The 16,338-nt window shown below is 43.5% G+C and overlaps 1 protein-coding gene across 8 annotated transcripts in view; it reads right to left on the reverse strand.

Annotated features, from left to right (window-relative positions):
* Positions 1-10,467, reverse strand: part of bag6l (BCL2 associated athanogene 6, like) — a 24,178-nt gene extending 13,711 nt beyond the window's left edge. For 2 of the 8 annotated variants that reach the window (XM_086279793.1, XM_086279790.1), the window contains exons 1-13: positions 9,904-10,436; positions 9,684-9,801; positions 9,021-9,244; positions 8,627-8,686; positions 8,402-8,524; positions 7,117-7,295; positions 5,416-5,545; positions 5,008-5,196; positions 3,506-3,722; positions 3,020-3,082; positions 1,180-1,475; positions 887-965; positions 23-321 (exon numbers count right to left, since the gene is read on the reverse strand). In XM_086279793.1, coding sequence (XP_086135919.1) covers positions 23-321; positions 887-965; positions 1,180-1,475; positions 3,020-3,082; positions 3,506-3,722; positions 5,008-5,196; positions 5,416-5,545; positions 7,117-7,295; positions 8,402-8,524; positions 8,627-8,686; positions 9,021-9,244; positions 9,684-9,801; positions 9,904-9,984 — 2,058 coding nt within the window. In that variant the 5' untranslated portion in view covers positions 9,985-10,436. Of the gene's footprint in view, positions 1-22; positions 322-886; positions 966-1,179; positions 1,476-3,019; positions 3,083-3,505; positions 3,723-5,007; positions 5,197-5,415; positions 5,546-7,116; positions 7,296-8,401; positions 8,525-8,626; positions 8,687-9,020; positions 9,245-9,683; positions 9,802-9,903 lie in introns of all 8 variants that reach the window. The other 6 variants (XM_086279798.1, XM_086279797.1, XM_086279791.1 and 3 more) reach the window with 5 other exon arrangements.
* Positions 10,468-16,338: the final 5,871 nt, after the last annotated feature.

Here is a 16,338-nt window from a genome sequence, read left to right on the forward strand (position 1 = left end):
CTGTCATTTTATCTGAACTCACTGGTGCCAAGTCTGACATGCTCTGGAAGAAGCCAGGAACCCCTGGTAATGTCACAGTGATGGATGGAGCCAATCCAGAGGCAGGACCACCCAACCCTGCTGCTCCCAGTAGAGATCCCAAGAGCTGAGCCATGTTTCCCTCTGGGCTGGTCTCTGCTGGCTGACCGACTGAGGTAGTACTTGTGGTGCGGGTGGATGTCTGTCCAGATGTATTAGCTGAGGGAAAGGGGGGAGAAGCAGTGCTGGAAACAAACATGGAAGAGGCAGACAGGGAGGACTGAGAGTTCACTGAAGGATCACCTAGAGAGTTAAAAAAACATGAAAAAAGAATATTACATTTTTGAGGCCAATACTGATAAAAGTCAATATTAATATTATGTTTATTGCTCTCCTAACTAGTCTTCATACCATTTGTTGTAGAGACACCCTTTATATGTCCTCCTACTTTTTTTTTTACTGGTTTTTCCAAGGGTGTGAAGCCAGGTCTCCGATTCAGTTATCCTGGCCTCCAGAGGTGTAAACAGGCTACATTTATTACAATTATTGTTTTTAATAAAGGATGCTCAGGATTAATAAACCATCTGACAAAGTGCAGGAAGGACAGCTGAAGACGCCATGCTGCTAGTCAGTCAGCTATACGCTAAGGTAACCTAGTGAATCTCTAAAGTCACAGTGAATGAATACTGTGGAAATAACTAGCAGGTGAATTGAGTAAGAGTGTGCTTTGGATAAAGCATGTGATGATTACACTTTTAATATAAGACATTATCCATAAGCTTTTAATTTAACTGGCTACACAGATGAGCTACACAAAAACACCACTCTGCATTGTAACAGGAACAGGAAGTGACATAATGACACTGACCTGGCTGCTCCAGCATCAGAAGCTGTCCAACCAGACCACTGATCATCTGGGTGAGAGAGGAGGGACCCAGTGCCGTGCCCTGTTTACAAAAAGGCGAAGTGTGCAGAGCCATACCAGTGAATATACGTTTACTGCACAACAGTTATTCTACATAATTCAGTGCGTTGTAAGATGTATCGGAAGGTTGTAAAATTAGCTGACAGTCGATAATCAAATCATTTGTGTGTCACTTTTTAAGTAGATTATGTTTGTGATGTTCAACCTGTATCTCCTCACACTCTGTGGTGGGTTACCTGTCCTGGCTGCTGGCCACCTGTAGCCCTCAGGTTGATGGTATTTCCCACAGGCTGGGTGATGTGGGTGGACAAGGATGGCCTGGTGATGACTACCCTACCCTGTACAGGGGTGTTGGGGAGCAGTGGTGAAGCAGCTGTCTGTGCACTGGGTGTTGAGTCAGAGCCAGAAATCATGTGCACTGGGTGGGCTGCTGAGGGTGCAGCAGCCATGGCAGTGGGTTGGTGAGAAAACTGGTGCACAATTGCCTGCATGAACTCAGGAGGTAATTCTGTGAAGTGGGCAGGTGTTGTGCCTGAGAACAGGGAGAGGACTAAACTTAATTGAGTGAGTGCACTTGAAGTCCACATGGCCCAAGGTGTTAAAAGGGGGGGGGGGGGGGGCATCTATACTAGAGATGGCACGATACCACTTTTTTATGTCCGATACCGATATCATAAATTTGGATATCTGCCGATACCGATATGAATCCGATATAGTGTGTTTTTAATCAATAAAAGTGTTTTTTAATACCTTGCTGCTTTTTGTATAAGTTCATACTCAAGTTACAAAAAAAACCCCACTAAAGCTATTCTGTTATACCTGTATGCAAAACATACACTGCACCCAAAATATTTCATAGTTCAGCGAAACTGATCAATCTAACAAACTTAAACCTGCTCCATCCTCCCTATTCTGGTATTTTAAAGAGTAAGCAGCCTAACTAATAGGGCTCTAAAACTCCCAGCAAAAAAAAAAAAAAAAAAAAAAAAATAGGGAACCACCCCTCACGCTCCACCTCATGATGCTTAATCGACATAATCAACTTTAATTTGATGCAGTGCGAAAAAAAATGCACAGAAATAAATTATTTTTCAAGAAATAATAAATAGATTCAACATCTTTCTTCAACAGAACTGCAGACTGCACAGATGGAAGAAGTACTATAGCTTACTAGGGTATATTAGACTTAACAGTTACTATATACAGTAATGGACTTCTATACATTTTACATCAGATTAAAACTTTGGGTGTAAGAGTCAGATAATTATTTATTAAAAGCTCGACATTTTAACTGAGAATAAGAAAGAAAAGTATGTCTTTGTGCCCCCTTTTCACTGTTCATGCCCTATCGGCCCCCCTGGCTAAACTTTGCTAGATCCGCCCCTGCACAGTTACCAGCCGTCAGCTGCGTAGAAAAAGATCCTGGTGTAGAAAGTAATATTAAATAAATTCTAACGACAGTTTAAGCTTAAACCAGCTGCTGTTGTTCAGCAGCTGGTTTCATCTTTCTGGCGCGAAGTGGGCAATAAACAAACAAGAGAGACTCGCGACAGAAAAGCCGATCAGCTGATCATTGATCAGTTTCACGATTGAAGTAGCAGCAAGAAGAGGCAGTCGCTCCATATATGGTTGTTAAGCTTAACGCAGGAATGCTTCACAAACATTCAGAGATGAACTGACACACTTGCTTTACTTCTCTCTTGGATAACTTTGTCGGAGATGAAATGCCGGTTTGGTAGCGAGGCTCCAAATACTCAACCAGACCGCCAACAGGTCTCGCACGCCACAGCCGCTCTATGACGTGATGCACACTGCTCCGACGTGCTACGGTTATGAGCCGAGTTACGCCATGTCGCAAGTTTTGTGAGGTGCTGTTTTGATATTTAATGGATCGGATTAAATTTTTTTATTTCTCTCCAATATCTGATCCAGTCATTTAGGTCAGTATCGGAGCGATACCGATACGTAATATCGGATCGGTCCATCTCTAATCTATACTGCACTGTTTAAGCAACAACTCACTCAATGAAATCAACATTCATTTGCCAAGAAAATAATTGTTGATGTTTCACTCACCAGGTTGTTGAGAAGCTGCGGCATTTGGTTGTCCTGGTATCTGAGACCCTGCAGCCGATTCACCTATTCAACAACATCACAACTCTTTCAGCTTCACAGCAGGGGAACTGATACACTCATCAAAAATAACCACAGAGTACGCAGTAGCTGTTTCAAATGTAATGTGCACACACTCATTTCAGCTAATGAAAGCAGCCATTAGAAGATCAATAGATCAACCCTGTAGTGAGACATGACAGATTTCTAAATGATCCACAATAATAAAATTGTGACCCATCTGAAAATAACGTTTGCAGATTACTGTAATTGTTTGATTTAATTAGATAAGACCTATTTATCCAAATAAACAAATGAATACAGTAAACAACCACAGAAAGAGTTCAACCTCTGTTTTAGAGCAGTGTCGTGTATAAAATACTGGCATCAGACGAGTCGCAGAACTTCATGTGTACAGTCAGTTCTATGAAGGAACTGGAGCACACGTACCATCAATGTTCATCTGCATCATGACTACAGGCTCCATCGTCTGATGTGTGATCCGGATCACCCTAGGTCCTCCTCGATTGGTCCCATTTGCCTGAAGAGGCAGAGTCTGGCCTGTAGCCTGCTGATCTGATTGGTCAGTGCCCTGAAAGGTTTGTTGCTGTCCATCAGTTGCTTGTCTACCATTAGACGTCATGGTTACTGTTGTCCCTAAATGCATCTGGAGGGAAAATTTATTTCATGGTCTGTGACAAAGGTAGGGTAAGAATTTACAAGTGACACTGCCTGAGGCCCTCTGATATATTCCTTCTCCTTCGTAAACAAATGTTGACATTTGCATTTTCAGGTCCAAACACTGCTTAATCGCGCAAATCTGCACACTATTAGTTTACATTGCAATAATCTAATGCATTAAAGTTACTAATCAATCAATGATTTTGTTGCTTCCTGTGCTGTGCAAGTAATAGGTAATTTTTTATGAGTAATGAAACCAACCACTGAGAGGTACCAGATAACACAGCGCTGACACTAAGGAAATATAAGCAAAGTTGCACCTCCCTCATATTATCCTGAAAAATAATGTAACACTTTCATTATATCATGTCCAAATATTATGTCTACCCTTTAGGTTTAAAAAGGAGTCCCTAGTATTAACACGTAGACGTTACTTAAAATCTATTTTTTAAGGACACTATTTCACTGTTTCTACACTTTATATAAGAACTCAACCTCAAAAATCAGACAGTGCATGGTGACAGTAACCCTCATTCTAAAGTTCTGGATATTATTATATAATAATATATATACACATACATTTCTTGTAGTTGCTCACCAGGATTGCACAAATCTCAGGAGGGGTTTTAGCCCACCCATCTATACCGGAGCTCTCTAAATTGTTTATATTTCTATAGGACGGAGGTCTGGAGACTGGACAGGCACTCCATGATCTTAATATATAACTTTTGTGTTTTTTCTGGATTGGTTGATATTTATACTTACAATGAAACTGCCATAATAATATTTGTATATAATTTTGTAAAGGTCTTTAAAGAACTAAAAATAATAGACCTTTAAACATTAATGCCTGCTTTTTCTTGTGTATGCAGGGATGTGGGGTGAATGTGCCTGAGACTATGTTACACATTTTATTTTGGTTTCTTCGTTTAACTGCTGTAACGTTTTGCTTTTTAAGCTGCCGAGGGACTGCATATGCAAATTAGCTCTAAGCAAACTCTTATAAAATGCTTATATTGTACATGGTCCCTTTTCAATCCTAATCAATTAAATTAAATTAAATGTGCCTTAATTGTATGCACCTACTGAAAATCTAATTCCACTGTACACCTTTACAATGGCAGATAAAGATATTATACTCGGTACAATTCAAACACCATCCATTGCTTGCATGTTATAATTGTTCCACTTGTAAAGTTACGGTTATTACACTATATCCTAACACAATAGTTCTTCACAGTAGCCAAAATATCAGTGTGGTGTGAACCTACTGGCAGACTAGCCTGAAGCAGAACTGGGTGGTTGTAGTGAGCCAAGGGGCCAACCGCATACAGGTGACGTGGAGGAGAGGTTCCCAGGTTACAGCGTAGGTCACTAAGGACAACCAGTGTGATCCCTAAGAGACGAAGAGCATCTCCAACCAGGTTAAGAATGCGCTGATCTTCCTCTCTTTCCCGGGTCTGTGAAAAGAGTTATAAAATTATGATTAATGCTTAAACTAAAAAGCACTGACATGACAGTATCTACTTATCTGCAGAGAAACTCTTGGTTTCCCTTATTGAAGTCACTTCCATCAGTGCATTTCTTAGCAAGAGCTCCTGTCACAAAGTTTTGAGATGTATTCTTCCTAAGTACACTAGAGTGAATATTTTGCTATGGCCACTACACGTTCATCTTACATTGTTGTTGTAGTCTGCTGAGGTGGCAGCTCCGAGGATTGAGTGGGTTCTCTCTATGAAGGGACGTAATCGCTCCTCCACCCTCCTGACCTCAGAGAGAACCTCCACAAACTCAGCGGGACTAGGGTGGCTGAGGACAAACAATGGGAAAGAAGAGTCAGCACTACAATAAACACTGGCATTTTTGACATGTGTTATAGGTCAGTTTGGATCCATTGAAATCTGTTGTGCTTTTAGAAAGTGATTTGGGGGAAAAACAACATTTGCACAGCATAAAGAAGCTAGGACATACAAAATGATATATAACATGATGATCTTTGAGAGTCTGCACTAAGGCGCACCGGATTATAAGGCGAAACAAAACAGTCAGATAAGTCAAACTTTACTCAACTCATTCTTCTTCCTTCCTCCACTTCCGTACCATCGATTCATTAATGTTGAATTCTCTCGTAGATGCTCTATGTATGTTGCTACAGTATATTAATGACTAACCTCAGTTGTTCTCCTGACTGAAGTTTGGTCCGTTTACAGCACCCTGCCATGCAATTGCATTTGTCTCTAACCATCAGGAACGCTCACGTTAACTTTTATAAGTGGAAAAGTGTTAGTGTTCGTCCTCCAGCTTCACTGTTTATGTTATGCTAACATTGCTGTGTCGCTAGCAATCACGTAGCACATCATTATATACCAGCTAGCCCAACTTCAGTAACCCTACAAACGTCACTGCTGTTTAGTTTCCTGTCTTCATTTATGTTGGAAGTGATAGCAGAGCTGTACGTTTGAATTTTCTCAGAAATCTCTCAGTCAAACATGCTATATCATGCTTAGGTAACTAGCGAAACTAGCGAGCTAACTTCCTGCTAACTTCTAACTCTGTTAAATCTAATAAATTCTGTTTTCATGGATGCCTGGATGTTAAACATCATAGTTACACCTGGTAAAGCAGCAACGCTGATCATTTTATTAAAGATGAAAGAATTTAGACCGTTTTTAACTCTCAGTGATGCTGCAGTGTTCGTTTGAGTTTAGGACCCAGATTACTCCGCGACGCTCCTGACTACGACAGCCGTAAAGCTCCAACAATCCATCGAGCGGTGCGGCTTCGTAGCTCACCAAAGTCGTACTAAAACATTTTTTGACAGATTTTTGAGCGCTGTGTACCACATAAACTCAGTTAGAGGTCAGTAACCACAGCCACTGTCGATTTTTGAGAAGATTAAAGGATTTTTAGTGTGCCTTATAGTGCGGAAAATACGATAATTTTATGTCACTACTTGGTATATTCAGGATTGACGGTGGCTTGAATGACTGCCTTGGAGTTGACCTCCAGCGTTGAGGTCCTGCCCACTGAGTTCTCAATGAAGAATATTTATGTCTGGCGTATCAATGAGCAGCTGGTGCTTTAGCCCTTCTAATGCCTTTTAGAGATGTGCTCACGTACTGACTTATGCGCCTACTCAGCTGATGATGATGCCTGTGGAGAGCCAGGTAACTAGTTGCTAATTTGAGACTGTTGTATGGCTGTGATAAAGTCCTTATAGTAGTGATCACAGAGGACGAACGATTCTGTGAGAAAACACTGGAGTACTCAATCTGTCTAGGAAGTTACAAGTAGCAGCAGTAGCTAGAAACTGTTTAGCACATGACACAGCAAACTGTATAAACCGTATGATCAGATACCAGTTATTCATTTTGACTCACTTGGGCCCAGTGATAGCTGGTCTCTCAGTTTGGGTTGAAGCTGATGCTGCTGGGGGTGAGCTGGTAAGCACTACTTGTGGTGCTTCAGGCCTTCTTAGAGATGAGGACAATGGTGTTGGGGACAAAGAAGACGGAAGCATCCCTGCTTCTGAATGGGTGCTGCTGGCACTGGGCACTCCCTACAACACAAAACATGTCACTGTTCCCACAAGCATTTCAGTAGTTTTTTGTTTAAAGATTTATTCAGGCAATCCTACGAAAACTTTCAGCATCTAAATTTGCATATTGTCTACTCAACAGAACAAGTTAGTGAAAAGTGACTGCACGCACATCCTGGTACTGAACCTGGGCTATTACTATAGTACTGTCGCTGAAGAGAGAAGTTGTAGTATTTTTGATTCAAAAGAATCCTTGGAGAGTACGGCCAAGTCAATGCCATATTTTGTCAGCTTTCTTTTGTCCATATACAATCTGCCCACTGAATTTCATTAAGTTTATTCTTTGTTTAATCTCGTTTACAGACACAGTTGCCTCATCTCTCAGCTTACAGGTCGACAGGTTTTGAAACATGTTCTGAAGAGTGAAGCCAATGAAGGGCCTTAAACCTGCATTCTATTCAATGGCCAGCAGGGTCCAACTTGTCTGCAAAAAGACTTCCAGTTGTATATGAGTGCATAGGAACAAAACACTGGCTCCCTTGTTTTGTCACCTCAGTAAACACATTAATGATGACTTCATATTTTCAGTCACTAGCTTCAGGACAGACAGAATTAAACTTAAAGTTAATTTTGTTACTCTCAGTTTATATTCGATTCAGAAAAGAACTTAAATGGGTTGCTTATTGGCTAATGATTTGTCAGAGGTCAAATACAGTGTTCAGTCATCAGGTCTGGTTTCATACCAGCAAGATAGTGATGGCTGCAATCCTTAAATCAGTGAGTAATAGGTGCTTACTAACATGCTTGGTAAGACCTATGATTACTTTAGTACTGAAAAGATTTTCCTTCCTCATTTTTGTATTATATTATCCATTTTCAGACTAGAAATAAAAAAAGAACTCTAAACAGAAGCCATAACACACAATTGATTCTCTGACTCCTCTGATAACAGTGTTACAGTATACTTCCTGTTTGCATCACCCAAAGTATGCTGAGAGCTGTTGTGGCAAAAATCTATTCATAAAAAACAAAGGGACAGAACAGTACCAAAACTAATTTATGACACTAAGAAATACTGTGAGAGTGCAAATAAAAACCCACAGTACATATGAAAACAGTCCATGTACCTCCAAACTGTGGATTAGAGAGTGAGCGTCTCTAAGCAGGTTCTCAGCGAGCTGCAGCCTCACCCTGGGTTCACTCTCAACTGACCGGTCCAAGTTGATTTGCACATCCATTGAGCCATTGCTCTAAAGATGCACAAACATATATTAGATTTACAGGACGAGTGAGGTAGAAGGGGTTTCCAAAAAAAAGAATAAAGAAATGATTGGTGAATAATGACACTTTACCCCCGAACCAGTGCTGACCCTGGCTTCACCATCTCCAGTCAGCATCTGCTGAACTGACATCTGCAAAACAAAACAAAAAACCACAAAAAGCTCCTTACATGGATTTTTGTTAAATTTAGGCCGTAGGTACATCATAACCGCAAATCCCTCTGAAACCCTGCAATGTAACCTGTGTCGTAATCTGAAGTGTATTTCTTTAGAAATGTAACTGTACACAATAGTACACGTATTAAAGTATTTAACACATAATGCACCATGCACAAGCACGAATACTGGCAACAGCACCTTGGTAGGGTCTACACATATTTACCACAAGAGTGTAAGTAAGCCTTTACCGTTCCCCTCAGAAGAAAATGAACAGGGTTCTTTGTCTGCACGCAGGCCTTGACCCCACCTGTATCCGCTGTGAGTCCATCATGTTGACAGGTAGGTTGAAGCTCCCCAGCATCACATAGCTGTTGCCATTGCGGTCATGTGGGGCACCCTGGGAGGAGGCATGGCTGCTGCTACTGCTTCCACCCTCTGCCCCATCAGTAGAAACACCTGCACCCCCAAAGGACAATACAGTGGCCTGAGGCGGGGCACGCTCCACCAGATGGATGACCTTACCATCTACATCTAAAGGAAAACAAAGCGATGGACATCATTAGATGCTCCAAAATATTTATGGGTTACTGTTTGGCAATTTTTGTTGAAAAAGATAATAAGTGTATGAGTGGGGGAAAAACAAACAAACAAACAAACAAAAACCCACACAAATCAGACAACAGTAGCCAAAAAATTTAAATAAGGATTTACTTTTAGATTGAGTGCTTGAGCAAATGCAAAAACTGAGCGAGAGGGGCTGTTATTGTGTGTGTATATGGATCATATCAAACACTGAAATACATTTCTTGCAAGCAGCAGTGAATTTTGTTCGCTCAAAATGCAACACTTGTACTTGCATTGTGCGCTCAGAATAATGGCACAAAAATAACGCCATAATCAGACACGTGTTCAAAGATCATCCTAACTGTGCATGTTTGGATACACAGGTCACATGGTGTCATTTGCTCACTGTATTCAGTCAGCGTTCTGTCATCCTGTAGCACTCTGCCCTGGTAGATAAGTCTCTGCTTGTCAACCGGGATCTCCACCGAGGACGCTATGTGCTCCTTGAACTGCTTCACTGTCAACTGGAGAAAATACAAACACACAAGATATAAGCACCCACCAATCAGTTACCAGTAAGGGTGAGGATGTCTAACTAGATCAGCATTTTAAACAGAGACTATTACCTCGCCTCTGACTTTGTAAATCCTGCTCTGTGAGTCCAGAGTCTTCACTGTGACTTCAATCATTCCGCTGGACTCAGTCATACTTAATGTTCTAAATAGAGCGTTGGCCAGTTTATGTGCTCTTCTGTATTTGTAATTCTCGCGACTGTGGGGAATGGAGGACGACTCAAGCTTGAGGAAACACGCTGCATCTACGGCATGAGATTAGTCAAAATAACAGATATGGTGAAAGCAACTTGCAACAGACAACCCATTCCCTGTTGTTGTTAATTTAGTTAGCTAGCTAACGTTAAGTAACCCCTATTACCGAGAAGGTAACAGTGCTAACTAGCTTTTCCCCTGGAAGCGACGTTGCACGAGTTCGGTTGAAAAACGTCAGTCAGCTAATCGACACAAAAACGTGGGGCTTGGCTTTGGTTTGTTTTTGGAATGTCTGTCTACAATATTAGCCAATGCAGGCTGAGCCGTTAGCTAAATAAACCCCCAAACGTCGTAATGGAAGCATGGTCACATGACCTCGATGACGTAAGATGTTGACGCGACTGCGTCTGAGCGCTTTTACAGGCAGAGGTACAATATAAACATACTGACTGAGAAGTGGCCGGTGTTCCAGCTTAAGTGGTTAGCTTCGTTTATGATTCCACCCTCCGTATTATATGTGTTGCATCCGCAGATTTGCCATTTTCATGGTCGTCTCTGTCTGTGAGGAGTGCGGTCTGACGAGATAAAGACCTCGGCAAAAAGGTCTCTATCTCCAGCTCGTGAAAGTGCAGACATGTGTCAATGTTATGTTCGGACAACAATGAAATTATTTTAATAAAATCAAATCAAAAAGCTTTGTTTTTTTAAACACTCGGTTTCACTGTCATAACTTCACTGCAGCCTGACAGCCCGACAAACGCACAGACCGGTTGTACCACATACTTCATCTTGCGATAGACCGCTATTGGTAGACTGTCGGGCGAATGCTTAGGGACCCCAAAGAGCAATTAACTTTTCAGATATTTTTAATTATTTGTTTTTCTTCTTCTTTTTTGCATGCGTGAATGATGATTTATATATTATCAAAGGTATAAAGGTGTACAGAAACACAGTATTATGTAAACAAAGTACTGTTGTTGTAGTGATTTGTACTATAGGCTCTTAGCTCGTGTCTCCAGCGGTGCAGTCTACAATGTTAAGAAAACCCCTGTCTGAATATCATTTTCATACAACTGGTTTAATGTAGTTTATAATAACAAAGTAGCTAGCTAGTTACTAGATTTTTCTCATTTAACTGGTAGGTCACCTTACAATTCAAGGTCCTTTTTTCTTGTTTGTGTAAAACTGAGCTTTAACTTTGATCCCGGTGGTTCTCACTAGTCTGGGTCACATTTTCAAAAATATGTTTCGGCACTGAAATCAACTTCTGAGAGAAAACGTTTTATACCTGAATTCAAAGGTCATGGCGTTTGATAGAAAATGTGTATGGTTAATATTTATTTGCATGAATTAATTAGTTATACACTTTTCGGTGTTGTATTTGATTCTAAACTATGTTGTTGGGGGAGGGGTGGGTGGGGTTTGTTTTTACTTGTTTCAAGTATTTTTTTTTATTTTTCTTTGTTGATTTTTAAAAAAAAATACTGTCTGTCTTTGATGAGTTTTGTTTATTTTCCATATGGAGAACATATTAATTCGGCGCTGTTTATTTAAGTTAAATAATTTTAATTGTAGTTACAGTTTTTGCATTACTTTGTTGTTACACTTCAAAAAGTTTATTTAAAACCAAAAATAATGAAGCAGTTGATGTGTTTACAGTAAAATCATTTTTATCTTGCTTTATTTCATTACTTTTAGTGGGCCTATAACGTTCAGTATCCCATACTGTATCCCATCTACAGTTAGTACTATAACACTTGAATAAAACATTTAAATCAACCCCGGCCACACTTGTAGCGGAATTTACTACCATTTCAGATTACATATCATAACAACAAAAAACAAGCCAGGCTGTCTGTTGAGGAGTACTTGGTGAGGGCTAGTTCTTTTAGGTTCAGCAGCTAACAAGATGGTGTATCCGTCAGGATACAGGAAGGAGGACAACAGGCTTCCACTTTGCTGGATTGTCACCGCCAGCTGTTTTATTGCCACCTAGATGCTCAGTGTTGCCAGCAGTCTGTAGTAACAAACAAGTTGCCATGAGTATATAAATATATACAGCAACAGCTTCACTAAGATAAATATAAAGGATTACATGAAATAAACCAACACATCCATCTGAATATACACATAACAGGACATATATAATTTGAACTATGCCAATCTTACATCTCTTGCTCCAAACACAGAAAGGACACAATTAAACACAGTGAGAATGTCATACATAGCCGAAACATCCACTCTAACTGTAAACAAAGGACTTTGGCGCCATCGTGTGGCCGAATAAAATTACTACATAATGGCGGCGGCCGGCGGCACATGCTTCGAGTCACGAGATGAAAAAATGCGGTGCTACAATGCGGTAGAATGTAACTAAAGCCGCGGCCAACATCAGAATTGGAAAATAAACATATTTAAGGAAACTTACTTCCAGTCATGAACTTAACACTCGGAGTATCACGTGAAGGATGGCAACCAGGAACACAGCTTACGAGGTAACAGAACTAACACAGAAAAATCTCCTCTTCTCGAGTAGCATCGCGATACCCCCAACTTCTGCCTACGTCATTTCCTACGACTCCACCCCACACAATATTGCAGAACATAGACATAAAATCCCAGAGCCTTTTATACAGCCGCCCCCAAATGTGGTTACACATTTGCTCCCCGAAAAAAGGCTCCCTAATCAGTTGAGGGAGGCGACTTGCTATTCTGCTTAGTATCGCTGTCTTCCGATGGCACGGCAGGTAAAACTACCAACCGAGCAACTGGTCTGGTGTAAACACGTCCATTAACGTTCACATCAGCAGATCGGACAAGTCCATCATCACTACGATGAACCTTAATCACATGGCCTATTGGCCACAAGGCTCGAGGCAGCTGTGGATCTGCAACCATAATAACTGCCTTTTCCAGAAGTTCAGGAGGAGTTGACTGCCACTTCTGCCTTGCCTGTAAGCCAGGCAAGTATTCCCTGATGAATCTTGCCCAGAACTGATCAGCAAGAATCTGTGAGTGCCTCCAACGTCGCCGACTGAGGTTCTCTGTCTCAGAGTAGACCACCTGGGGTAGTGATCCATCAGGCCGCCCCATGAGGAGACTATTGGGTGTCACAAGGTCCACATCGGCTACGTCGGTGGAAACGTAGCCTAAGGGCTTTGCGTTAAGGATCAATTCAACCTCCAGCAGAACTGTACGGAGTACCTCCTCGTGAAGAGGTTGGGAACCCACACAGGTGCGCAGAGCTGTCTTCACTGAACGGATTTCCCTCTCCCATACACCTCCGAAATGTGGGGCTGCCGGGGGGTTGAACTGGAATCTGATCTTCTGACGGGCGAGCCTCCCTTGCAATGTCTCTGACATGTTGGCAAAGGCTTCTCTGAGTTCTCGTTCTCCCCCTTTGAAATTGGTCCCACAGTCAGACCATAACTCTGCTGGTGTCCCTCTTCTGGCTATGAATCGCCTCAGGGCCATGAGGAACGCATCCGCGTCTAAGCTACTTAGGAGATCAAGATGTACCGCCCTCGTCGTCATACACTTGAAAATGATTCCCCAGTGTTTCTCATGACGTCTTCCTACCTTCACAAACATAGGCCCGAAACAGTCAACACTGGTTGAGTAAAAGGCTGGTTTGTACAGTCTAAGCCGAGCAGCTGGAAGGTCAGCCATCTTGGGAACAGAGGGTTGTGCCCTCCAACGCTGACACTCAGGACAGGTTCGCTGGTGCTTGCGAATTGCCTCTCTTCCAGTAAGACCTCCGCAGCTCCGCGAAGACCCGTTTGGGGCCTGGATGATGCAGATCAACATCATATTTCTGGATGAGCAGGCGTGTGAAAGGGTGTGAAGGATCCAAGACAATCGGATGCAATATAGGTCCGTCAAGACCTTCTAGGCGTCGCAACCGACCCCCTACTCTGATGAGGCCCACTGAGGTATCCAGTTCAGGTGCCAGGGTAAGCAAGCGGCTTCTGGATGAGACAGGTTTCCTTTCTGAAAGCAATCTGCACTCCTCAGGAAATGACTCCTGTTGAGCCTGCCGGAGGATGGCCTGTTCAGCATTCTGATAGTCCTCGGCCCTAGATGGCGCAGTCGAGAGTCCCTGACCACAAAGCTCTTTAACAGTAACATCCAAGAGCTCCTGCCAAGTCTTGCACGCCATTCCATCCTGACAGGTAGGTGTGGAGGTGATAGAGGTTCCACAGAAGACTGTTTTCCGGAGCTCAAGTTCGTCATTACTGGGCTCGGAGCTCGGGTTCTCTGGCCATGTGTCAGGACTGTTGAGCAGAAAGGGGGGTCCATTCGACCACCGATTAGGCACTTTGAGCTCGGCCAGAGCCTTCCCTCTCGTCAAGTCATCCGCTGGATTACTCTCTGAGTCTATGTAGCGCCAGGTACAGTGTTCCGTCAACTCCTGTATCTCAGCTACCCTGGCTCCTACAAAAACCTTGTAGCGGCAGGACTGTGAGCTCAACCAGGTAAGAACAGTGGTCGAATCAGACCACAGGACTGTTCTTTCAATCGCTGAGGTGAGTTCCTTATTCAGGGTACTGGCCAGCTGCGCTGCCAGCAAAGCTCCGCAGAGCTCGAGGCGGGGAATAGAGAGAGCTCGTTTGGGGGCTACCCGGGAGCGAGCTAGGATGAAGGTGAGGTGAACTTGCCCATCCTGTTCTACAGTCCTCATATAAGACACCGCTCCATAAGCTTTCTCAGAAGCATCCCCAAAAATGTGCACCTCACGAATGGCCCCCTTTAAGTTAGCACTGGCAGGAACATAGGCACGTGGGAAGGTAAGGTGAGGTAAAAAGCTCCACCTCCCAGTCAGACCAAGCTTGCAGGAGGGTGGAGGGAAGATTCGAGTCGTCCCAACCATGCTTCTTATCCCATAACTGCCTGAGGAGGAGCTTGGCCCGAGTGGTGAAGGGTAACAGATAGCCCAAAGGGTCGTACTGTGAGGCTAGGACTCTATAGATGTTTCTGAGGGTTGGCACCTCATAGGACACGGGCCTGTGCTTATAACCCAAGGAGTCGGAATTCCAGTCCCAGCTGAGCCCGAGCGTGGTCTCTAGCGGGTTGGATTTGTCCTCGGCTAGCCACAGATCCAGACTCTGTGATCTAGCTTCTGGAGGCAAATGGCTCAGGACACTTGGATCATTACAAGCCCACTGACGTAGCTCGAAGCCAGCTGATTTCAGCAACTCTCTTAGCCGATCCACCAGATCTCTCGCTTCTTCCAGTGAGCCAACACTCTGTAGGCAGTTGTCTACGTAGAAACACCTCTCGATGGAGAATCTCAGGCTGTCGTCAGGCTGTGTGTGCTCCATCACGTGATGTTGCAGGGCGAAGGTGGCGCAGCAGGGGCTTGAAGTTGTCCCAAATGGCAGGATCTGCCACTCGAAGATTTTAGGGGGTTCATTCACCTTTAAGTCCCGCCAAAGGAACTTCAACAGGGGCCAGTCTTCAGGGAGGAGCAGTACCTGATGGAACATCCCCTTGATGTCTCCACTCACAGCTATCGGGTGTTCACGAAACCTGACCAGCACCCCCAGCAGGGAAGCTCCAAGAGTAGGGCCAGGCAACAAGAACTGGTTCAGGGACTGTCCAAGGTATTTATGGGAACAGTTAAACACCAGGCGATTCTTCCCGTTATGACTGACAAGATGATGCGGTATGTACCAGTTCTCCTTGGGCGAAGTCTCATGCGTAACTTCCTTCACGGCTCCTGATTGGATCAGCTTCTGCATTTCTGCCCTGTAGGCATCAGCCTGACTGGGATCCTTTAACAGGCGCCTTTCTGTGCTTCGAAGCATGGGCATGACTGATTCCTTTGGTGCATTCAGTGGCGGAATCTGTGGGTGACGGAGTAGAGGTGTAGCATACCTGAAGACTCCATCGACCATCCTGCGAGTTGTTCTTGCCTCGAGCAGGGCCACAGCCTGCTGATCCTGTTTCGACCGAGTGACCTCTTTCTCGGATTGGTAAGGCACCACGTCCACCTGCCAGAGCCGCTCCACATGTTTGAGCAACTCGTCTGATTGGGCGGATGTATACAGGGATAGGACAGGCTGGGTCTGCCGCCCCATGAAAAGACTTGGCCCTTGAAGGGTCCAGCCAAGCCGGGTGTGGACTGCTGCTGGGCCTCCAGGTGGGCCGAGGCGGACTGATTCTATGGGGGTGATCAGGTGTGGCTGGTCTGAACCAATGAGAAGCAGAGGCTTGGCTTCCTTCAGGGCAGGGACCGGGATCCCATGCAGGTATTTGTACTTCCTTCTCAGCTGGTCGATAGGATAGGTATGG

This window comes from Aulonocara sp. 'chitande type north' Nkhata Bay, linkage group LG22 (genome assembly GCF_057382095.1).
Source record: "Aulonocara sp. 'chitande type north' Nkhata Bay isolate Kocher_YH1m ecotype deep benthic linkage group LG22, A_spYH_male_GT1.1, whole genome shotgun sequence".
Taxonomy (NCBI): Eukaryota; Metazoa; Chordata; class Actinopteri; order Cichliformes; family Cichlidae; genus Aulonocara; species Aulonocara sp. 'chitande type north' Nkhata Bay.